This window comes from Geotrypetes seraphini, chromosome 2, assembly GCF_902459505.1.
Source record: "Geotrypetes seraphini chromosome 2, aGeoSer1.1, whole genome shotgun sequence".
NCBI classification, from domain to species: domain Eukaryota; kingdom Metazoa; phylum Chordata; class Amphibia; order Gymnophiona; family Dermophiidae; genus Geotrypetes; species Geotrypetes seraphini.
The window spans coordinates 228312513-228336597 of NC_047085.1; the positions used below are offsets into that span (position 1 = coordinate 228312513).

Genomic DNA, 24085 nt, shown 5'->3' on the forward strand with positions numbered 1-24085 from the left:
AAAAGTGACTGTTTGCTACTGTAGCCATTTTGATACCGAATCTAAAAACCCGAGACATTCTTTAAAAATCGCACATGCAAATAAGATTGGCGGACAGCAGCAAAGATTTCCTACATTTGCATGGGCACATGCGTAGAAAAGCGCCAAAAAAAAAAATCAAACACTCTCCTGCTGCATTAGTGGACGAATGGGAGAGGAAGGAAGAAGCAATATCGACTTTTTCCAATCGCGCATAAAACATGCCTTTCTCTCAAAAAAAAAATACTATAATTCAGGTAAATCTTGTATTTTGTTTTTAATGTAAAATGTAATCAACACCCACAGCCAGAAACACACAAGACACGGGTATCATACACGCACTCAAGAAGAAACGTTGGCTTTTAACAAGCATGTATGAAACATGCCTGTCTCTCCCAAAAACTCAAAAAAGAGTGATTTTACTACCTCCACTAAAAATAGATACACTTTTTTTTCATTAGTCACAGTTAGAGGTCTGCACGGGAACGGGGATCGCGGGGATCCCGCGGGTCCCGCGGGGATCCCGCGGGTTCCCCCCCTGGCCCACGGGACTCCCACGGGGACGCCCCCTGGCCCACGGGACTCCCACGGGGATGCCCCCCTGACCCACGGGACTCCCACGGGGACGCCCCCTTGCCCACGGGACTCCCACGGGGATGAAAACAACCTACCTAAATTCTGGCGATGCAAGTCTGGCGTCGCGTCGGGAAATAGCCATGTTGAGCAGTGAGCTCAGCACGTACACAGATGAAAGCCTTGCTTGCTGATTGGTCCGGCGGCCCCGCCCCACCGTGCCGCCGGACCAATCAGCAAGCAAGGCTTTCATCTGTGTACGTGCTGAGCTCACTGCTCAACATGGCTATTTCCCGACGCGGGCATTAGGCTGTTTTTTGTCATTTCGGGTGGGGGATGGCAGCGGCAGCAGCAGCCTGAAAAAGAAATCATCCTGGCCGGGTTCGGTGTCATGCTCCGGAGCTTCTACAGCCTTCCTATCTCCCTCTCCCTTCTACCTGCGGCTCTCTTCGGCAACTTAGCAGCAACGATCGACACAAGCTTCTGGCGTCGGGGCCTACCCTCTGCGAGTCCCGCTTGTTTCAACTTCCTTTTTCCACAAAGGTGGGACTCGTAGAGGGAAGGCCTCGATGTCGGCAGCTTGTCTTGATCACCGCTGCTGACGAGTTGCTTAAGAGAGCCGCGGAGCAGGGGGGTGTTGCCAGGTGCAGGTAGAAGGGAGAGGGCCAGATGCAGGACTCGTGGGTGAGGGAGGAGAAGAGAGAGGGGAGAGAAACAAAAGGAAATATTTCATACTGGGCTGGGCCGGAGTGGAGAGAGGGTGGAAAGATTCTGGCTACAGGGTGCATTAACAAAGGAAAAAGGGGGAAAGCTGAAAATGGAGATAGTGACACAAAGAAGAGAAAGGGTAAGCAGGACCTTCTGAATAAGGATAGAGATACAGAGGGGACATGAAGAGGAGGTGAAATAGAGACATAGAAGTAATGCTGAAAAAGTGTGTGTGGGGGGGGGAGATAAAGACATTGAAAGGGCAAATGGTGAATATGGGGTAAAGACAAGGACAGAGACAAATGAAGATTCTGAAAAAGTGGTGAGATAGGGATATAGGTGAGATGGACACAAAGAAGGGTGATGCTGGAAAATAGGTGGAATGGTAATTCTGACAGACACAGAAGGGAAATGCTGGATCAAGGAGAGATGGGGCTCAGGCTGGATGGAATGAGGAGAAATGCCTTGTTGGCCCGGAACTTCCTCTCCTATGTCAGAATTGACGTCAGGGAGCGGAATGCTGGTCAGCGCGACGCTTCTGCAGGGAAAGCTTGGGACAGCGGTGGCTTGGGGACTATTCCCCGATGGCGGTGGCAGCAAACCGAGTGGCTTGGGGGAGGGCACGGAGAAAGAAAGAAAGGGGGCAGACAGAGAGACAGAAAGAAGGGGGAACAGGGAGACAGAAAGAAAAAGTTGGGGGAGAGAATGAGGTCTGGAGGAGAGGAAACATACAGGAGGCTGAAAGAAAGGAAGAAAGATTGGATGCACAGTCAGAAGAAGAAAGTGCAACCAGAGACTCATGAAATCACCAAACAGCAAAGGTAGGAAAAATGATTTTATTTTCAATTTAGTGATCAAAATGTGTCTGTTTTGAGAATTTATATCTGCAGTCTATATTTTGCACTATGGCTCCCTTTTACTAAACCGCAATATTGTTTTTTAGCGCAGGGAGCCTATGAGCATTGAGAGCAGCGCGAGGCATTCAGCGTAACTCCCTGTGCTAAAACCTACTATTGTGGTTTAGTAAAAAGGGAGGGGGTGTATTTGTCTATTTTTGTATTTTGTTACCGAGGTGACATTGCATAGAGTCATCTGCCTTGGGAAATGTATATGGCAGATATCTTTGTTTTGTGTTCAAAAGAAAAGGAAATGCATTTCTGGTTTTATTTCTACAGTGTTGAAGTACTTGTTGGCCCTTGCTGTGACTGGTGGGGATCCCCAAGCACCGCCAGCAGAGGACCTCCTCTAGAGATGGTCAGAACTCCCCTCCACCAAGCGCAGCAGTCGCTGGCAGCATCCATGAGCCACTGAGGTGCCAGCATCTGTGACTCAGGGACGCTACTGCTGCCTGCCAAGCTTGGCAAAAGGGACCCCAGGCCAACTGCAAAGGAAGTCCTCAGCTGACAGTTTGTGGGTTCTCATCAGCTGAGTATTTATATTTTATATTTACATTAGAGGTTCTGGTAGAAACCCATTTACAAAGTATGTATTCTTCCCAATTAATATTTCCAAATTAATAGTCTCTTTGCTTATTTGTAAATGGGTCTCTACCAGAGCCTTTAATTCAGTAGCATAATTAAATAAAATAACTATTTCTGAAGTTTATAGGGAAGAATGGTGACGGAGGGGATTCCTCGCGGGGACGGGTGGGGACGGAGGGGATTCCTCGCGGGGACGGGTGGGGACGGAGGGGATTCCTCGCGGGGACGGGTGGGGACGGAGGGATTCCTCACGGGGACGGGTGGGGACGGAGGGATTCCTCACGGGGACGGGTGGGGATGGGTGGGATTTTGGCGGGGACGGGTGGGGACGGGTGGGATTTCTGTCCCCGCGCAACTCTCTAGTCACAGTCAGAACACAAGTGCTGGCACTGTAACGGCACCCCCGGAACAGTTGCTGCTTTGTCACCAAAAGCTGATGCCGCTCTTCAAAAATGCCTCGGTGATTTTTAAGAATCCACCGGAGGGCTCATAGTGCCAGAGACTGCTAGAAATCTCGCTAATCTCAGAGACGCTAAAATGCGTGCAGACTAAACTGATGGAAAACTGCTTAGCGACTGTCTTAAAGTTTTGGGAATCTTGCCCCCAGTCAGTTAAAAAAATCCTATAATAGCCTCTCAGACTTAACATTGACAAAACTGATTTTTTTTTTTACTTCACAATTCCCCTTTATCATCATCTGGTGTACATAACACACACATACCTTGAGCCCAGTAAACCTGTGAAGCTCAATCTTTAATTAGACTTGCAAACTTTGTTTTTAAATTTCTTAAAACAAGCCAATTTCAGGCACCCATCAGTCAAACGTCTGTCTCCCATCTTCAATCCTCCCAACTGACAATGCCAAACAGCAGCAGCCAGAATGTTTACCCTGGTTACTAGGGCAACCATGAGGCACATGTATGCCTGTTCTAATTTCTTTCATATTCTACAGCCCCTCACCATACCAGCTATAGGACAAACATGAATAAACTGTATTCCCCTACCCCAGGAGTCATACTTTAAAAAAAAAAAAAAAAAACCCGGTTACAGTAACTGACAAAAGAAGTTTGTCAGCCTTTACTCAGTAGTAGTAGGATTAATCCCTGAATTCATGTAAGCAGAGTTTACAACAGTAATGATATAAAAAGTTTAAAGTTATTGCATCGCACTGCTGGAGTGCAACAGGTGGGCGGGTCAGGCTGGGGAGGGGGTGGTGGAAAACAAGCTTAATAAACCTTGGTTTGGCTGAGTGTTTGGGCCTAATCGATGCAAAGCAAAGGGGAGGAGGAGAAAGTTTACTCTCCTCACCACCGTGGCTCCCTCTTTGGCCACAAGCAAGCCAATAAAGCCTGTCCCGAAATGTTAAAATCCAATAAGAAGTACATTCTTATACAAATAAATACATATAACAGGAAACTGCTCCCTCATTGGAGACTTCGCCACCCCTGACAATGAATGGATCGCCACTTCAGGCCTCTTTCATCCAACCAGCTTGGGAGAGGGGCGGACGAATTCTACGTGCCCTGTCATTGGCTCTCAGGCGTGTCCTCGGCGACGGATTGCATCACCTTCACCACTTTCCGCCTCCCACGCCGGCGCGCGCAGTAGTTACCGGGTCAGTAACGCAGTGCGCGCGCGTGCAAGAAGTATTGCGCAATACCTCGTTGGGGGTTTCGCTACTTTTTAGAAAATATTTAGGGTTTTTTTTTTTTCGTCGCTTCCGTACATCCATCTATTAGCGTAAGCGGTACGAAGGGGATTACGTTCTCTTCCGAACGTCCCATCGGTGCTAAAGGAGTGGCTTTGGGCGGAGGCCTGCGTGCGGCGCGAGACGGTAAGGGTGGCTACACGAACCCCAGCCCTGCTGAGCCAGGTGAGGGGGGGGGGAGGGACGGTGTGCTGTTCTGGTCGTCCCGAGGGCAGGGAATCCCCGGCGGGACTAGCGCTGAGAACGTGAGAGAGGACGCGGGGTTCGAGTTCTCATTCTCCTCTTTGTTTTGTCATCTTTTCAGAAATCTGTGTTGGCGAAGGTCGCTGCAGCCCCTTCCAGGAGAGCTTTCAGGTAAGGGGAAGACGGGCGCGGATGGGAGGACTAAAACAGGTGGGGTTCCCTTTAATGTTAGCTGTTCCGGGGCGGGGATAAAGATCCTTTGTTTCTTTCGGGACAAAAGTTTGCTTTTTGCCCAAGAGGCAGAGCTGGATGCATTCATAGGGGTTGGCTCGATGGGTACTTGGGCACATCCCCCCCCCCTTTATATTGAGGCATCCATACGCTATGGACAGGGTTGATTTATGTTAATCTATTGAGTAAAAGCTGTCGATAGTTAGGGGGTTCGTGACATGTTACTGTGCGCTTCTAACGCTTAGAAATACTTATTGTCCATCGTAAACGGAGAAAGCTGATAGCGCCGGGAACTCTGACAGAAAGCGAGTGCTGTCCGGACACTGACATTTCCAACGCTTGCGTTAGGCTGTTTTCCTAAATTAGAAGAGACTGGGTGGCGGATCGGGATTCCCCTGGGGGCGGCTCATTGCCTGCGCCGGGGATGATGCAATTCCCAGGCAACTTTCCTTCTGTGGATGAGGTCATATGGGGGTGGGGGTGGGGGTGGGGCTGCTCGTGCCCTCTATTCAAGAGGAGGTCCCAATAACTTTATTGGCTTGACAAGTGTGTACGTGTGTTGCCGAAACTATTCATTAGCATTTGAGGTAGGATTAATAGATAGTAGCTTGTAGTTTCATTTTACTGCTTGCAGGTTCTGCTGCTGCTCTCTGGCAGCAGATTGTATGTAATATGTTGCTAGAGTCTAGTTGTTTCTCCTCTTAGGGTTATACAAAGATATTTTCTGCTTGCTGCTTTTGGTAGTTTAGAATTGGGGTGAAATTGGTTTGGTAGAAGTTGTGTAGGTCCCCCCTCCCCCTAGGATTTTATGTAGTCCTAAGTACCAGGTAATGGGGTTTGTATCAATACTGTTAACATAATACCAGAATTTGAGTAGTGAATGCTAAGAGTATGCATACTAATTTCGTTTTGTATCTTTTGATTGGAGGTATTTCTGTGGATATGTTTGCAGACTGGAAATTGAAGGTTTCTATTGGAATTTTGTTTTATTTGTTATAACTTTGAGGTTATTAATCAATCTCAGACCTTACTTCTACATAAAAGATTAGTTGGATTGTGCTATCAAATGCATCTTAATTGTAATCTAACTTGGGGGGTCATATTTGTCTGGAAGTTTTCTTTGTTGCATAAAGGTCAAACCTGATTGGAGGAAGGAAAGGTGGAAAGGTGGAGAGGTGAAAAGGTCTCAGTGGGTTTCAATACAATGTACTGAATATACTAAAAAAAAGTGTTAAATAGAAAATTTCTTAAATAGTTAAAATATACCTGATATTACAAAATATAATTGAACTTTTCAAGAAATATCAAATTAAAAAAAACACCATAAGACCAAATTTATTTCTTGTTACATCTGAATAAACAGTTTACATATTTTTCTGCTTATAAATATCAGGGAATATCATATCCTCTGACACACAGACATAATTTAATTTAAAATATATATTTATAACCTGCTTTACCAAAACAGTTTGACAGGTTATAGTGGCATATTTGTCATATCTTACACAGATTAACTGCCAAGATACATAAAACATCCCGCCTCAATGAAAACGTACTAAAAAGATATTTGAGTGAAATAGTGCGGTGGCCCTGTTAGTCCACTCTTCAAGATAATATGCATAAATAAAACAAAAACATAAAGGAAAAAATAATCTATTTTTATTAGCCTAACTTAAAAGGTAAACCCTTCTTCCTCAGATCAGTGGGTCAAATCCACTTGGCCATCAATGATCAGTATTCTTATATCCAGTGTCAAAACATCTTATTCAAAGAGTTGAAATTCACTCCTGACACGGAATCCCTGTTTCACTGGCCACTGCAACAGGGAAATTCCACCGTTTCTTAACCACCTTTACGTTTTTAAAATGTCCCAGATCCACAATCTCACCATAACATCCCTACATTGTATGGTGAACTCTCAAACTCATCTACAACCTATTGTACCTATCTATATACCTCACCAGTAGCCCTTGTGCCTGCAGGTGTCACCTATATGTCAGTACAGGTAGGTTTTGAAGGGCTCACACTTCTACAAGTGTACTAATTAGAGTAGAATATGGGCCTGAGTGCCCTTCATTACAATCCACTGCACCAACTACCAGGCTGTTCCAGAGACTTGCTTACTACTCTATTAGGACTGGCCATAAAGTCTGAAGCTGTCATACAGGCTGGCATGTACTTTTTTCATTCACATCTTTGGAGGGTGTCATTAACCACTGGGGGAGTAAGGGGGGCATGCCTTCATGCCTCAAAAGGTTATCTGATCAGTTTGGCCACTTTTTTTGACACGTACTCAATATTGAAACAGATCTAGCCTCAAATGTCCAAGTTTTGCCCTGGATGTTTTCTGCAACGTTCCATTATTGCAGAAAAATGTCAAAATTATAGGTCTGGCCTAATGCCATCCAAAACTTGAAATTTAGATGCACTTCAGACATCTAAAAATGTTTTGAAAATGGCAATTTGGACATTTTGAAAATGAGTCAACAAGTCAGATTTAGGCCTAGATGAAGTCAGTGATTATCACTAAATCAGTTTTGACTGCTTTAGCGACGATCGCATTTGCTGACCTGATGCACAAAATGGCTCACCATGTGTTTTTCCCCTTGATCACCCATTTTTTGATCCGGCCATGCAAATTAGCTATTTAATATTAAAACCCCATGTAAACTACCCGAACGATTGATACGCTAACATTGCTTGATGATGCACAAAAAAAAGCGACTGGTCAAGACCAGTCACTTACCTCTCTTACCAGTATTTTTTTTAATGGGTACAAATGCTGTGCATGTCTTACACATGTACAGTATCTGCCCCATTAAAAAAGAAAAGAGCATCCCCACCAATGACGGTCTTCCCCGACTTCTCCCCAATAAACCCGCACCAGGGACCGACTCCTCCCCTCCCCAACACCTGCAAAAATCAGCAGGAGGGATGCTGACCCCTCCCTCCCACACCAGTGAAAATCGGCAGGAGGGATGCCCACTACCTCCTGCCTTGCTAACTCTCACCCCAGCACGAGAAAAAATTGGCAGGAGGAATGCCCACTCCTATCTACCAATGGAGGCCCCCCCTGCACCAGGCGCCACCCCCTTAAACCATCCCCCCTCCCACTGCTCAAAATAAGCAGAAGGTATGCATTCCCTCTTGCTACTAGATGCTACCCTGAAGTCCCATTCCCCCCCCCCCAATACCTTTGTGTGAAGAGAGCAGGAGGGAGGCTCGGTCCCTTCAGCTCTGAGGCTTGCCAATCCAAAATGGTAGGCCTTCCCCTCCTCGGTCCATCATGTGATGCATGGGGAGGGGCCTAAGACCCTGATTGGCTCAGATGCCCAAGGCCCCTCCCATCAGTATAGAATAGTACAGTACTCCCCCGAAATTCGTAGGGGTTACATTCCAGGAGCACCTGCGAGTTTCAGAAAACTGCAAATATTGAATGCAGGGATCGGAGGCGGAAGAGGCCACTATGCTGCTTTTTGGGTGGGGGATCTCTCCGGAGGTACTTCTAACAACAACCTCTTGCTCCTTCAGCCCTCTCACTCTTTCTGCACTCCCTGCATTGTTTTAGCAGATGGGGCAGTTTGAATTGGTGCAGTAGGATCGGGGGGCCAGAGAATGCACACGGTGGGGGGGGGACCTGGTTCACGGAATAGGCTGACGAAAAAACCCTGCAAATGACTGGGGCCGTGAACTCGGAAGTTCGCAGGGAGTACTGTACTTCCTCTGGAATTTTGAGGGTGTCTAATAGATTTTTTTTATATATCTTCCTTGGGCAGGGTTCTGTAGAAGTTTGAGCTCTCAAGTTCGCATCTGCATCCTGGGCTAAGGTTGTATGTGGTCAGCATTTGGCTCTGGCCCAGCACTGCAGTAGAGCTAGAGTATACAGAGCTATTGTACACAGAGTTTCTAGGACAGGGGTGCCCACACTTTTTTGGCTTGCGAGCTACTTTTAAAATGACCAAGTCAAAATGATCTATCAACAATAAAATTTTTAAAAACACAAAGCACACTGTACACAGAGAAGATGTATCATTTATATTTGGGGGTTTTTCAAAGAGATCAAGGCAGCTAACTTTAAAATATGCAATATCACTTTAGTAACAACTATACAAAAATAGACAAATATACCCCCTCCGTTTTTACTAAACCGTGATAGCAGGTTTTAGTGCAGGGAGCTGCGCTGAATGCCCCACGCTGCTCTCAACACTAATAGGATCTAAAATCCACTACTGCAGTTTAGTGCAAAATATAGATAGCAGATATAAATTCTCAAAATGGACACATTTTGATCACTAAATTGAAAATAAAAACATTTTTCCTACCTTTGTTGTCTGGTGATTTCATGAGTCTCTGGTTGCACTTTCTTCTTCTGACTGTCCAACTTTTTCTTCCTCTCTCCCTGCCCCCTCCCCTTTCTTTCTTTCGCTCTGTCCCCCTTTCTTTCTGTCTCCCTGTCTGTCTTTCTGTCCCTGACTTTCTGTCTGTCCTTTCTTTCTCGCCAAGCTGCCACCACCGTCGTCTGGGAACAGGCCCCCATGCCGCCGTTGCTGCAGAGTTCTCCCTGTTCCCCGATGCTGTAATAGGCTAGCAGCCTTCCCTCAACGTCAATTCTGACGTCAGAGAGGAAGTTCCGGTCCTGCCAGGCAGCGATTGGTTGTCCCCGAACTTCCTCTCTGATGTCAGAATTGACGCCAGGGGGAGGGGGAAAGGCTGGTGTGCCCAGCACTTCTGCAGTCTTGCCTATTACAGTATCGGGGAACAGGGAGAATGCAAAGGCAATGTGAGTCTATGCAATCGACTCGCGTTGCTTTTGCGAGTTACTGGTCGATCACGATCAACCTTTTGGGCACCCCTGTTCTAGGACCTCTGGTTTTTAATGTTATGTTGCAGTTTCTTCTAGCTGTTTTACTTGCTCTTTACCCCAAGGGAGACCTCTGTGTGGTTTAATTTGTACTTGTAGTTCTTTCCTGGGTCACATTTGTCTGCCAGATGGGCTCAAGTATAACACTGAGCCTCTCTAGACCAAACAAGAACATAAAGTGGTGTGCAAAAACTGCATCACTTGACTTGTTTGATGCATTTTAAGCTATGTAACCATTTGTTGTGTATTATCTTATTTCATTTTCATTCTGCTATCATATGTTCAGTTACTATACATGTATATTTGATAAAGATGTGCCTTTAAATAAATTCAGTCCAGAGAAATGTTGTTGAACATTGGCAATGATAATGTATTGTGCTTATATGGCTGTATGATATTAAATTGTAGTAACAGATTCTGTGTTATTACTATTAGTTTTACTTTTATTTTTATAGTTAGCCCGGAATAGAAAGCACTAATGTAATGTAATGAATAGGGCTGTTTTGTCCTGTCTATTGCTTTCAATATTTGATTGGTCAGCCTTTGCTCTTGTGGACAAGCTGACACTTTTCGGGCATAGAGTCAACCAGCTTCACTAGATGCTCATGGGTGATAATCCTATTCCAAGCTTTAATCAATGACACAATCAGCTCTTGCTTCGTTGTTGGCTGTTTTTTAGTTTTTTATATATATATATATATATATATATATATATATATATTTCTGGTGACAGCTTGTGCCACAGGTTCTCAATTGGATTGAGATATGGTGGCTGAGCAGGCCAATCAGTTGTCTTCACACCCTTCTTTCTCATCCATTTGAGTACAGTTTTTGCTCGATGACATGGTACATTATCATCTTGAAAGAAGTAATCACCAGGAAATAAGTTTTCTGCTGAAGGCAACATGCGTTTCTGCAGGATTTCAATGTACTTCACTGCATTCACCATGCGCTCTACAATATGAAGCCGACCAACACCACTTGCCGCCATACATCCCCATACCATGACCTTTGTAGGATGCTTAACTAACATGTTAAGGCATTCAGGCTTGAATTCTCTTAGATATCTGTGTACATATGTTCTGCACTGATCACCCAAGAGACAGAAAGTGCTCTCATCACTAAATAACACGTTCTCTGTCATTTCCTTTGTCCACTTGCCGTATTGCACAGCCCATGCCGTTCTTTGCTGCACAGTCAGTAGTGGCTTTTTCCTAGCTTTATACCCTCTCAAACCAAACTCCACCTAGGCCTCACTGTGCTTGTACTAACTATGGCTGAGCAAATGTCACCTCCGTTACCGAGAGAGTGGCAGGACATCTGCTTCCTATTGCCAAGAGATGTGTGTCTTTGGACTCAATCTTGTCTATAACTTGTCTTTCTTGGTTGACCTGAACACTGTCTATCTGGTGTTCCTCCTGTCTCCTTCTTCTGAAGCACCCTGATCACTGTACTTTGATTACATCCCACCCTCTGTGTAATCTGCCTGCTGGAATATCTCTCTTCACCAAGAACCACTATTCGAACCTGGTTTTCCTCTGACAAGAACTGAAATTTGGACTTCATTGCTATTGATGTTGCTGGTTAATCAGTTTGAATGATAACCAGTTGCAGGAATCCCAGAAATTTATACTTCCCACCATGTAGTGAAGCTTAGTACTGATTGGCTGCAAAAATATCACTTCTGATTTACTGCAAAAGCTACACTAATGATTGGTAAATATCGATTCAGTTTTCACACAAACTCTTATTCCTGTTAAAAAAAACATTCTGATCAATCTGATGTAACTGAATAGTCACAGTTATCAAGGAAGTACCTACCATAAATTGCATGAAATTACATGGAATTATACTTTTCAGACAAAATCATGTTCAGTTAGTAGCTTAAATTCTGTTAACCGAGACTCAAATGACTAAATATTTGAATTTCACCATGTGATTCAGGAATTTTGCACACCACTGTAGATGAGATTGCAATTTTTGCTATCAGCCCCAGGTGCTTATTCTGTACTCGCTGAATTGATTCCACCTGCACTGGTAGTTGTCATTTTCACGAGACTACAGGATCCCCACACATCACTTTGTGGATCAGTTGCACTTATGATCACAACTGTCTATTTCTCCAGCTCTGTCAAGCAACCAAACTCTCTGGCATTTCCGCAACAGCTGCCCCACCATTGAATTCAAGAAACATTAGAGGAGTTTGGGGCTGAGCAGAACCTCCTCCTCTGGCTGGGGTAAAGTTACCTTTTCAGCATCAGGGAGATCTTCTGAAGTAGAGAATGACATGTGGAAAAATTTGTCCCCATCCCCGCAGGAACTCAATTTCCCCATCCCCTTGAGTTTTGTCCCTGTCTCTGCCCCATTCCTGTAAGCTCTGCCTTAACCGTAGAAGCCTCGAACAATTTTAGTGTTTGAGGCTTGTGCAGATGAGGATGGGGCAGGGACATGAAAAGAACTCGCGGGGATGGGGCAGGAAAATAAGTTCCCGAGGGGATGGGGAAAAATTTATCCCCATGTCATTCTCTATTCTGAAGCTTAGGTTTTTATTAGTGCCAGCAAACTACAGGAACTGTGTAGGAAGGAAAGGGTCCTAGTTCCAAGTTTATTATGTATTTGATTAATCGCTTATATCGACTTCTAAGCGATGAACAAAAGATAAAAATATTGGGTTACAATAATCAAAGGAAAACAAATTATATAAATATGACTGACAAGACAAAATTAATTAATACAAAAGGAAGGGTTAGGTGCAGAAATACAAATTAAAAAATAGTAAAGAAGCCATATAAGGGAAAAAATGTTAGGGAAGCTAAACACAATAAGAGAGAAAGAGAAGATAAAATAGAGTTAGGAGCTTGACGAAGACGTCTTGTGCTCTCTGATCCATTTTGAATTCCTTTTATAATACTTTTGTTCTAATCGTTATATATGTTAAAATTTTTATTCAAGCTATTGTGGTGGAGTTGCATGTAGTTTTGAATTTTGAAGATTTGCAAAGTTGCCCTTGCTTAACCATTCCTAATTGAGTATACTGTCAATAACTGGGCAAAAAAGTAAAGGGACTAGGAATAAGAGCTAAAGGTTAAACAGAAGCAAGAAGGTGGGCAATTTGATCAATTTAGTCAGCAAATGCTCCCATTGGTCTTATTTAAATGAGAGAGAAAAAGGGGGAAAAGTTCTCAGGAACTGGGTTCTGTTGTCCATGTTCATCCTCTGATTTACTTTATGGGGTTTTGAACATGCAAAGTACTGAGTTAATTTGCATCTTATGAAGTGTTAATCTGTTTTACAGTTGGTAGTATAAATTGCCCTGAAGATTGTGCTTTGTTGACAAAAATTAAACATACTTTAATACATGTGGTACAGGTATCTATAGTGGCAAAGAGTGTGTGACTAGGTAGCAGGCACACTGAAGTAGAAAGCTTATGGCACAGCTTTGTTTCCTAGGGCATGAGATAATTGTGTAAACTTGCGTGTTCTTGCTGCTCCAAACTGGAAGTGTATATAAGAGAGAGAGAGAGAAATTGGGAGCTTTTCCTTCCTCAGTGCTAAACAGTCATTCATGGGAGGGTCCTAAGGCTCTGATTAGCTTAGATGCATATGGCCCCACCCATAGGAGGGGCCTTAAACAACATGGACCAATCAGAGCCTTAGGCCCTTCCCTAGTGCATCCCAGGATGCACCGGGGAAGAGAAGGCCTGCCATTTTGAAGAGGCATGCCAGCTAGCTTGAGGGAGTAGACATCTCTCCAGCCAGCCATCTAACCAAGGTAAGGGGGAGAAGGCTGGGGTCATCAGAGGCACAGGGGGGGGTTGCATCTCTCCCGCTGTCCAATGGAGGGTTACTTGTCCTGGTGGCTCAAGTTTTTGTTTTTTTTGCATTTATTCTGCGCATGTGCCCATTGCTATCAACAGCGATGGGCAATTGCAAACTTAGTGAATTTTTGTTACTCCCTGCCAACCTCATTTGCATGAGCATTTTGTGGAGAATGACTTGTGTTTGGTTTTTGTTTTTTTTAATCAGTACTATAACAGCTGCGATGACAGCCCGTCAGGTTTTTTACACAGATTTTTGAGAATCTAGCCTTGAGAAATCTGAATGCAAGGAGAGTCTTCCTACATTGTCTAGAGGTCACCAATCCATTCCAACTGTCTGACCATCTGTTTGTGCTCACCAGTCAAACTATACGTATTGCCTGTGACAAACAATTGCCAGTCTCCTTGGAAACTCGGACAATTTCGCCTGAGGAGATTTGTAGAGCAGCAACCTGATCCACACTGTATATGTTTTCTAAGTTCTATAGAGTGGAAGTAGCAAATGGGAGGACACCGTATTTGGGTCCTCAGCATTAAGAGCAGGCGCAGAGGTCTCACTCTAGATTTTTGCTTTTGTATGTCCCTACTGTCCAGAATGTGTACCTATTGCAATAGAAAAAGAGAATAGGTTCTTACCTTCTAATATCTTTTCTAGTGGAGGGGTGTCATTCTGGAATCTCACCCTGTTAGTTATTTCTCCGCCTGCCTGCTCTCTCAATTAGACGGTTCAAGTCAAAGCTGAGATTTTGATCTCAGTCATTCTTCAAGGGTATAAAGAATAATGTATTGCTATAGCACATTGGGGGAATGTTTGAACTCCATAAATGTTTCCGATTTGTATGATTTTCCATTGTGATGTTTAACATGTTTGTGGTACTGTACTGTCAAAGCCAGAACAGTACTGCATTTTGGGGAGTCTCCCCATACCCCTTCTTATGTGTATCTATATAGGGCTATTGCCTGTTTTGGGTCAAACTGAAGGGGACAGAAGAGTCCTTGGTAAAAGGAGGAGTTGAAAACCTGGAGTGTTTTCCTTCTACACAACTCATGAGTATGGGGGGAATACTCTATTGTCCAGAATGACACACCTCTATCTACTAGAAAAGATATTAGCAACATAAGAGCCTAATCTCTTTTTTTTTAGCCTAAGTTTTATATAGAGTATATATAAAATATTGCAGGGAAAAATGTACCTAGAGTATCTGGAATTTAAAAAAAACCCATGTGTTAGTCTTTAGCATATAAGTATCTGATCTTCAGAGCTTTCCGTTTTGATCATTGCAGTAATAGAACATCTTTTTGAATCACCTCTTTTGTCTTGCAGTGCAATTATAAATTTAAAAAAGAAAGGTAGTAATTCACTACTAGAATACAGAACACAGTTTAAATTTTAATCAATGTTTAGAAAATATCTGTTAGAAAATTTGGGCTTCACCTCTGATACTATTCCTCCATTAAATAAAATTTACTATATACCTTGTCCTGTAAAAAAAAGAGGGATTGAAGCAGAAGTAGTAATAAATCAGGAAATCCAGAAGGCTTCAATGGATCTTGGTAATATTTCCCAGATATTGGAGACAATGTTATCAACAATTGACGAGAGGGCCACTTTACTTACCTTATTAGTATTTACACAAGACCTCAATGCCATGATGAGAATGTATTTTAGAAAGGCACAAACTTCCTTCTTGGGACAATGTGTTTGGATATATCCTGACTTCAACAAGGAACCTCAAGCAAGGAGGAAGCATTTTCTTGCAATGAGGCAGGAAACAAAAGATTTGGGGGCCAACTTCCAACTGGGATACCCATGTAAATGCATAATTAAGTATGCAGGATTGAAATACACTTTTTTTTGTTCCGGACCATTTAAGGACTTTTTTGGACTTGAAAAATATCTCTAAGAGTTAAAATAGTATATAGAGTTGAGCTATTACCGTTAATGACATGAGATTGAATTTAATTTTCTTGCTTATGTTAATTAAGTCCCTTCTTGTTCTAGGACAATCCCCCCAAATTAGTTGGGGTCTAAGAAGAATTTAATTGTTCTTGTATTATAAATTTATATTTGGGAATTCTCTTGTTTTGTCCTTTTCGCTTTGCTTAAACAAGTGTTTAATTGCTTGTCATATATTGCAAAATTTAATAAATGAAATAATAAAAAAAAAATTTTAATCAAAACACAGGTGCATTTCAAAATTATTTCAAAATTATTGGGGGAGCTAAACCCAATAAAAATTGCACCTCCCTAGACATAATGAAGAAACCTGCTCAATATTGGGTGTGCTCAGCACCTATTGGTATCCAGAGTTGGCTCCTGTGAATTAGAGTAATGCTAGAACAAAATGTATACAATACAGGTGTAGTTATAACCAAGCTAAAGTCCCTATTTGTGTGTTTACGTTCTATTTAGTGAGGGCAAATAGTCATAAGAAGATAATAACCATACTGGGTCAGACTAATAGTCCATCTAGCCCAAATTCCTGTTTCCTGGCAGAAATCCAAATAGTGACAACATTCCATGCTACTGATCTCAAGGCAAACAATGGCTTTCCCCCTGTCTTCCTCAATAGCAGACTATGGGCTTTTCCTCCAGGAACTTGTTTAAACCTCTTTTTTTAAACTCCAATATGCTAACCACTGTTACCACATCCTTTAGCAATAAGTTCCAGGACTTAATTATTCACTGAGTGAAAAAATATTTCCTCCTATTTGTTTTAAAAGTATTCCATATAACAAAGTATTTCCATATAAATTGAAGCTTTGAACTGGCCAGAAAGAGGATGAGGGAGTAATGGTTGCTGGTTAGCAGCAGTAGTATTCTCTAGCATAGTACCAGAAGACTGGAGGGTGATCAGTGTGATGCCGATTTTCAAAAAGGGTTCCGGGGTGAATCAGGAAATTATAGACCGAATGATATGTACATCCAAGTACAGAATTTGCATTTTACTGAAAGATATCTGGAACTTCAAATTCTGGTCAAAATTATTAAGGGATCCATAAAATTTCTGTAATTCTGCTGCACTACCAATCCTTGCTGCACTGAGCCGAACCAAGTCCCGCCCCCTCAAGACCAGCAGCACCTCTTCAACCCTGTAAAAGGGTTAACGAAAGATCATAACAAAAAATAAAGAAGCGGTAGTCTCAGCAACAACTATTGCCACCCACAACATCTATTCACACCAAGACCACACCACCTCATCCAACATCTCTCTACAACCCCTCCCTCTTAACAAACACAATTAAGTCTCCCACGGTAAAACAAATGTACATTATCCCACTGCTCACCTTACTCCTAACAAACTGAAAATTTGCAGGAAACAACCTCTTCCCTCTCTCAGTAGTTCTAACAGCCAATAGACCTCACACCCACCCAGTCAGGAAAAGTTATAAAAACAGAAACCTAATAAACTGCTCCTCCCATGTGAACAACAGCATTTCCCCAACATGGGAAAGAAGACCAGCATACATACCAAGGAACCCGTCCACGGCCAAAAACCCTTCTCTATCCAAAAAGGGTATGTGAATGAAATACACCCCAATTGCCTGTGCTTACATGAACATCAGAGCACTAGGTCCAAAGGTCAACCTAATAAGGGACTGGTTAGAGATTGAGAAGCTAGGATGTCTATTCCTCACCAAAACCTGATTAGCCTCTGACTCCGGTCCCCATATAACAGAATTCTGTCCAAGAGGCTACAAACTAGTGGTGGTTTGTCAAGAAAAAAAGTGAGGGGGAGGTCTAGCCAGCCTAGTCAAAAACAAACATAAAAATACTGGAAAAAGCCTCCACTCCCTGCATGGATCTACTCATCTGCCAATTATCTGGTGAAATGCTAAAAGGCTCCATGACCTGACTCCTCTGCTACATAATGCCTGGGAAATGGGGAGTTGCGAAACCAGAATTTAAAGATTTTGTTTAAACTCATTATCGTCAGCACACAACCTGATCCTAGGAGATCTAAACTAGAGAATGACACAGGGACAAATTTGTCCCCATTCCCGCAGGAACTCAATTTCCCCATCCCGTCCCCACAAGTTTTGTCGCCATCCTTGTCCCTACCCCTGCCCCATTCCTGTAAGCTCTGAATGAATGGATTAAAGTATTTAAAGCTGATATATCAAAAAATTTAGTTAGAGTGTATTATTTGTAAACGATAAAACATTTTCTTATAACTGTGCTTTATATGATCATGGAAAGTGAGAGATTTATCCAAAGTGATACCTAGAAGCTTAATACTACTTACTGTCTGTATTGGAATAGATTTGATTTTAATAGGAGAGAGAGGAGAACTATCTTTCAAATTATCAGAATTTTCAAATATTATTCTTTTTTTTTTTTTTGTTATAGGAGTTACCCAGATTGAGGCTGATCACCAGTAGTGTGTTAGAGACAGTGGCTACGTCCTGATGAGCAAGCCTCCGGGGCAGACTGGCACCATGGAGGCGAACAGATTGGGCACCCTTCATTTACCCACTCAGGGCAGTGGGCTGCAGCAGGTGCCACAGCTCACAGTGGTCAGCCCTAGTGGCGGTGGTAAGGCTACACCCCCAAGCAAGCATGGCAAAAAGAACGCCCCGCTGGAGAGAAACACTGATGAGTACCGGCAACGCAGGGAACGCAACAACATGGCCGTGAAGAAGAGTCGCTTAAAAAGCAAGCAGAAGGCGCAGGACACTCTACAGAGGGTCAATCAGCTGAAGGAGGAGAACGAGCGGCTGGAAGCCAAGATCAAGCTGCTGACCAAGGAGCTGAGTGTTCTGAAGGACCTTTTCCTGGAACATGCCCACAATCTGGCAGACAATGTGCAACCCCCATCCTCTACTGGTACAGAGAGCACCATTGCTCCCAGCACAATCCAGGACAGTACAGACCAGTAACAGGTCAGGCTCCCCACTCCACCCTGCTGCAGTCTTCCTTCTGGAATTCGGTGTGCTTCCTTGTTATTTAACCCTTTGGCGCCTGCAAGTTCTGACTTGCTACCATTGGTCCTTAGATGTGATTTGGCTCATTCCAGGCTCCAAAAGGTTGAAAAGGATAAGACAGGTTTTCGAGTGCCTCGGTTTCAGACATGCAGTGCATTACTTCACACAAAGGTTTAACTCTTCTGAGAAGTTTTGGGTTTTATTTCTTGGTTTCAATTTTTTTGGTTTAGTTTGCTAAAAACAAAACCCAAAACTCAGCTTTAACTACTTTTCAAAAATTTTATTTTTTTAATTTTTTAATTTGTTCATATGAACTTTAAAAACATTGTTTGGCTTTCTGTGATGCTTAGTCAGGATTAAAAAGTGCTACCAACATCCTATGGCCTAATCAAATCAGGGTTTTAAGTGACAGCATGTGAAGGGTGATAGAATGCTGCTGGGTGAAAGTGGCTGTCCACACTACACAAGTCACACACAGTGAACTGTTCTTGGCATGTGCCAAAGACCAGGCAGTTTTAACAGCATTCCTGAAAAGAACCACTCCACTTCTGGGCTATGTTTTCATCTTTGATCTTAAAGCTTGCTTTGTTTTATTCCCTGGTCTACTACTGTACTTTCATACAATATGAGTAAGTGTGCAGCATTTGACCACATCCCCTATTAAATCAGAAGCTTTTCTCTTGAAAGTACACTGTCATTTTAACTTTGTAATAGGGTGGTTCTAACTTGGGGTATTGATGCTAAGCTTGGAGGAGGGAGGGATTTTTTTGTTTGCTTGCTTTTAAGAAAGTGACTTCATGATAGCCTGAAAAGCTGAGGTACTTGATGTGATGCACAGCTGCTGATTGTATGTTTTTTTTAATCTCTTTAACATTCTTTCCAATGTAATCGCATCACTGCAAGTGCTGAAATGCAGTCTCACTTGTTCAAAGTTGACTGCCTTGGTACTGCTTTCCCCTCTCCTCTGCAAATGTTGCCAATGTCTGTTGAAAACACCACAGAAATGGATCTTCCATGATGAGGCTCTGCTTTAGCAGCATTATCAGTCATCCATTGCTTACAGTAAACAAATGCAAGGTGCTGTTCATGCCAAGCTTTCTGGGTTGGTTTGTAATCTATAATGGACTTAATGGCTCCTAGTAAGAATTGGATGCCAGGATAATAGTTCCTGTCTCAGAAGATTATAGTTTACTACGTTGGGGGTTGTATTACAGAACAAATACCGAGTCCTCCTTCCACTTCTGTTGCTGTCTTGTTCTGTCCCTAGCCCACAGGGTAAGTCTCTTTATAAACCATGAAGAGATATGTCCACCACTTTAAATTTTTGACCCAGGAGGAAGATACTGGATACCATTTTCTCTTTTTTTTTTTATTGAAAATGTTTTCATAACCAAATACAGCAAGCACTGCAACATAATGTAACAAAACTCTGAGAAGCAAGGCATATCAATATCAGATTTTTCTTGCTTTTTATTCTTGAGATGTCTTGATGTTACTGTAGATACAGACTGAGAATTCCTTATGAACCGCAGCCTTTTTCTCCTGCCTTTGCCTCAGGTTTACATAGCTTTAGGGATCTTGGTGAGCTAAACCCAGGATTAATAGCAAAACTGGGAGGGGGTGGGGAGATATGCAGTTTAGGGAGGGAGTAATCTCAAAACATTCTTTTAAATTTTGCCTCTTAGAAAATGATTGGATTTCTTCTTTTAAAAAAAAGGTGATCTTTGTCTCATAAAAATTTGACTACAAGTAGCTTTATAACTTTTATCAAAGTGTAATCTAAATAGAATATAAAAATAATTACAGTGACAACCCATGTCATTTAAAGTGTTTCTGTTCCCTGTAGGTTTTGCTGATAAAATTTTTATTTTTTAATTTTTAATTATTGCTGTAAGTGGTTAACAATTTGCTGTTGGACTGTAATTTTTTAAAAAAATTGCTGCTGTTCAATGATTAGTTTTCATATAGAGTTCCAATACAAAGGCAATACAGTCAGGCTAGCAAGAATTGACCAAGAAGGCTCTAAAAATAAAATGTACTTTGGGGGTAAAAAGAAATATGGCTAATGTTTCACTACTGTACCCTTCCTCATTTTTCTTTTTAAAAATGCATTCCATTTAACCCTCTTTTTACAAAACCGCAAGAGCGGTTTTTAGCGCAGGCCGGTACACTGAATGCTCTGCGCTGCTCCCGATGCTCATAGAGTTTCTATGAGCATCGGGAGCAGCGCATAGCATCAGCATGCCGGTCTGCGCTAAAAGGGGGGGGGGCATAGTTTGTTTCAGTTTGATTACCTACCCTATCATCTTGCCCCAAGGGAATTACAATTCAAAACCACACATACAATAATTTCTCCCTTTCACAAATAGTGCATTTTTAATAGCTGTTTAAATTATTACTGGGGGGGTAGACACTGCCCAATAATGTTAGAATTTTAGCTTAAAACTATACTAGGTTGAAAATGAAGGTAAATGCTCTGACACTCGTTGTTCCTATGAGCATCAGAGCTTTTACCTTGCTGGCCCATGGTAACCAGTAACGCTATTTGATAAAAGCCCATATAAATTATTACTGGGATGCATGCCCAGTACAACTATTAAAATGAATATTTCAATATGTTGTACCCTTTGAAGGTATAGGAAGTTAAGACAGTCAATATGTTTTTAAGATACCCCAGGTAGAGAATGACACGGTGGCGGTTTACCCACGGCCACCGCATTTTAGCCGCGGGTCACCCGCCGAAAACGGGGAAGAAAACTAGCAGTCGCTGTGGCGACGGGGACAAGGCCATTCATCGCCCGCGGGGCGGTGAATGGTCTTGTTCCCCGCAGTGAGGCATGAAGGATCGCGCGGTCCCCGCAGCTCACACCCGCCCGCCCAATCGATTCCAGTGTCCAGCCAGCTCTCTCCCCTCTCCTCACCCCAGTCCGCAGATCCTCCTCCTCGGCGACCCGCACGATACCAGAGAGCCGCGCACACCCGCCGCTGCTCAGCCTCGATCTTCTGCTCTGACGCAACCGGAAACAGGAAGTTGCAGCAGAGCAGAAGATCGAACACTGAGCAGCCGCGCGTGTGCGGCTCCCTGGGAAAGCGCGCAGGTTGCCGAAAAAGAAAACCCACAAACCAGGTGAGGAGAAGGGAGAGAGCCGGCCAAACACCAGGATCGACCGGGCAGGCAGGTAGTGGCCGCGGGGACCGTGCGATCGCTAGTGTTCCCGGCTCAAATTGGAAGGAGGGAGTGAAAGGAAAAAGGCTTATATGGATGCAGCGGGGACGGTGACGGGGCGGTGAATGGGATGGCAGTGGCGGTGACGGGGCGGTGAAAGGGATGGCGGTGACGGTGACGGGGCGGTGAAGGGATCGGCGGTGACGGGGCGGTGCAGAGGATGGTGGGCCGGTGACGGGGCGGTGACGGGGACAGATTTTTTTCCCGTGTCATTCTCTAACCCCAGGGATGTTCAACTTCCTGTGTAAAAAAAGATGTTCCTGTGGTATCCCTGTACTTTATCTTGAGTTTTTTACCTGTTTGAATTTTTGATTGAATGTCAATTTTATTCAAAAGTCAGATTTTGGATAAGGCTATCAAGTTTGGGATAGATTCTGCCCTTAAAATAAGATAATTAACTGACGTTTAGAAAGTATTGGTGCTTATGCTTTCATTATCCATTGTGTGCTGTATGACTTCCAGGTCACGCCTCTGAAGAATGCAGGCTTGTCATCTTTTAAGGGCTGTGCTGTGGAGTCAGTCACCTGCTGTGAAGGTACTGTGAGGCTGCCACTGCTGCTCATTTCTGCTGTGCTATTAGAAATATATGCATCACACTAATAGAGACAGAAACACCAACAGTGGGATTTGCATAGTGACTAGTATGACATTTTAAATGCATGGTTTGTTTTTGTACCATCAGAAACAACCTTTTGGCTGACACCAAGCATAGGTAAATTTATTTTGGATATTGCATGTTGCAAATTGGTGTAACCTCTAGATGGCTCTGTGTTGCAGTGTTGGGCTGCCAGTGCTGGGTCTACCCCATGTGGCCAGAAGCTTGGTAGTGTTTTCTGTATCCCTGTGCTCTTTCTGTAGATATTACAGGGCATTGTAGTGACTTTGAATAATCCTGTGGTATTTCTACCATCTCTCCTCCTCCAAGTCAATTTTCAAATGTGCTTTGTAGTCTGGGATAAAGCAGGGCCTACCAGGAGTGGAGGAGTAGCATTATGTTTAGAGTAGTGGGTTGAGAGCCAGGGAAGTTAATGCTCAGATCTGCTTCTTTGGGCCAAGTGATTTTGTGCCCTCCACCATTGCTTCATGCACATCTTAAATTGTAAACCCATTTGGACAGAGAGATAACTTTGAGCCCCTGATTTGCAACACATTTTGAACTCAGCTTTAGAAATTATAAGTAATCCAAAAATAAATCTACCTGCAATTCTGTGAGCACTGCCTTCCTAAACACACAGGTTAACTGAAGAAGGTTTGTCAAGGGCAGGTTCCTGGTGGTGGTGGTGGTGGTGGTGGTGGTGGAGGAGTCCTAGTTAATTGCTTTGCTTGGTGCTCCCTTCCACCCCCGTTCTTGAAGAAAAAAATAGAGCACTTGAATTGGGACTTGGTCTATCAGGCCTGTTACCCAATAACCTCAGGATTGCTGCCAAGTACCAGTAGATTTTGTTTTCATTTTCTTCCCAATAGTTGTTTGTGCTTATGGCTATAGTATGTGTAGAACATAAGACATCCTGCTTAGGGCTAATAATGGTGCTGGCTGCTTAGCCGCTTCTAAAGCAGTGAATCGCAAACTGTGTGCCATGGTGAGATTCCAAATGTGCCACCAGTGATTGAATGACATATGACATATATTGAGTGTCACTTCCAGTGTCGGCTTCTCTCCCTCCCCCCACCCCCTTAGGGCTGTGTCTGGAGGGCCTCAGAGAATGCTCAGATGTCAACGTAATAATGACATGCGCATGCTTGTGATATCATCGCATCGACATCTGCGCATGTTTGGAGGCCCTCCAGACATGTCCCCAAGCTTCGAGAAAACAAGACAAGGTTTATGTGGGGTGGGGCTCGGGGTGAAGCTATGCAGGGTTGGAGGGGTAGCGGGGCAGAGTTGTTTGTGTGCTACAGAAAAACATTTGCTCTGTTACTGTGCTGGAGCAAAAAAAAAAATTTGCGGAACATTGTTCTAAAGGGACGAGGAAGTACTAATAAATGCAGCACTCTCACTCCCAGACAGACTCGAGACTTTGAGACACATGATTTGTCCAGTATCAGATTGCAGCATTGTGTGGTACAGGGTGCTTAGACCATGCCTTTTAGGGATGATTATTTCATCTTGTTAATATTATGTATTTATGGGTTTGAATGCAGTAATGTTTGAGAACTGGCAACAGATAATTGGATTGAAAAAAATCTTTGTAAAAACAGTGTATGTTCTCTGGTTTTCTATATTGTGTATAACAAAACTTTAGAAGATAACACAGCCTCTATTTCTAATTGGTGGGTGTATTTTTTATTTAAAAAAAAGCAGAAATTGAATTTTCTTGAAATAAAATTCAGTGTCTTTGCTTCTTTCTTGAA

General features: G+C 43.2%; 1 protein-coding gene across 5 annotated transcripts; it reads left to right on the top strand.

Moving 5' to 3' along the window:
- The first annotated feature begins 2087 nt into the window (after window positions 1-2087).
- CEBPG (CCAAT enhancer binding protein gamma) lies at window positions 2088-24085 on the top strand. Of its 5 annotated transcripts, none has more exons than XR_004538490.1 (4): window positions 2088-2120; window positions 4793-4842; window positions 17933-21184; window positions 21960-24085. XR_004538490.1 is itself a non-coding variant. In XM_033935115.1 (4 exons), the coding sequence occupies exon 3, from the start codon at window positions 17992-17994 to the stop codon at window positions 18460-18462; it is 471 nt and encodes a 156-aa protein (XP_033791006.1). In that variant the 5' UTR covers window positions 4447-4614; window positions 4793-4842; window positions 17933-17991; the 3' UTR covers window positions 18463-18465; window positions 22196-24085. The 5 variants fall into 5 exon arrangements, 1 of the variants encoding a protein (XP_033791006.1); XR_004538489.1 differs by lacking the exon at window positions 2088-2120 and adding an exon at window positions 4288-4395; XM_033935115.1 differs by lacking the exon at window positions 2088-2120 and adding an exon at window positions 4447-4614 and having other exon boundaries at window positions 17933-18465; window positions 22196-24085.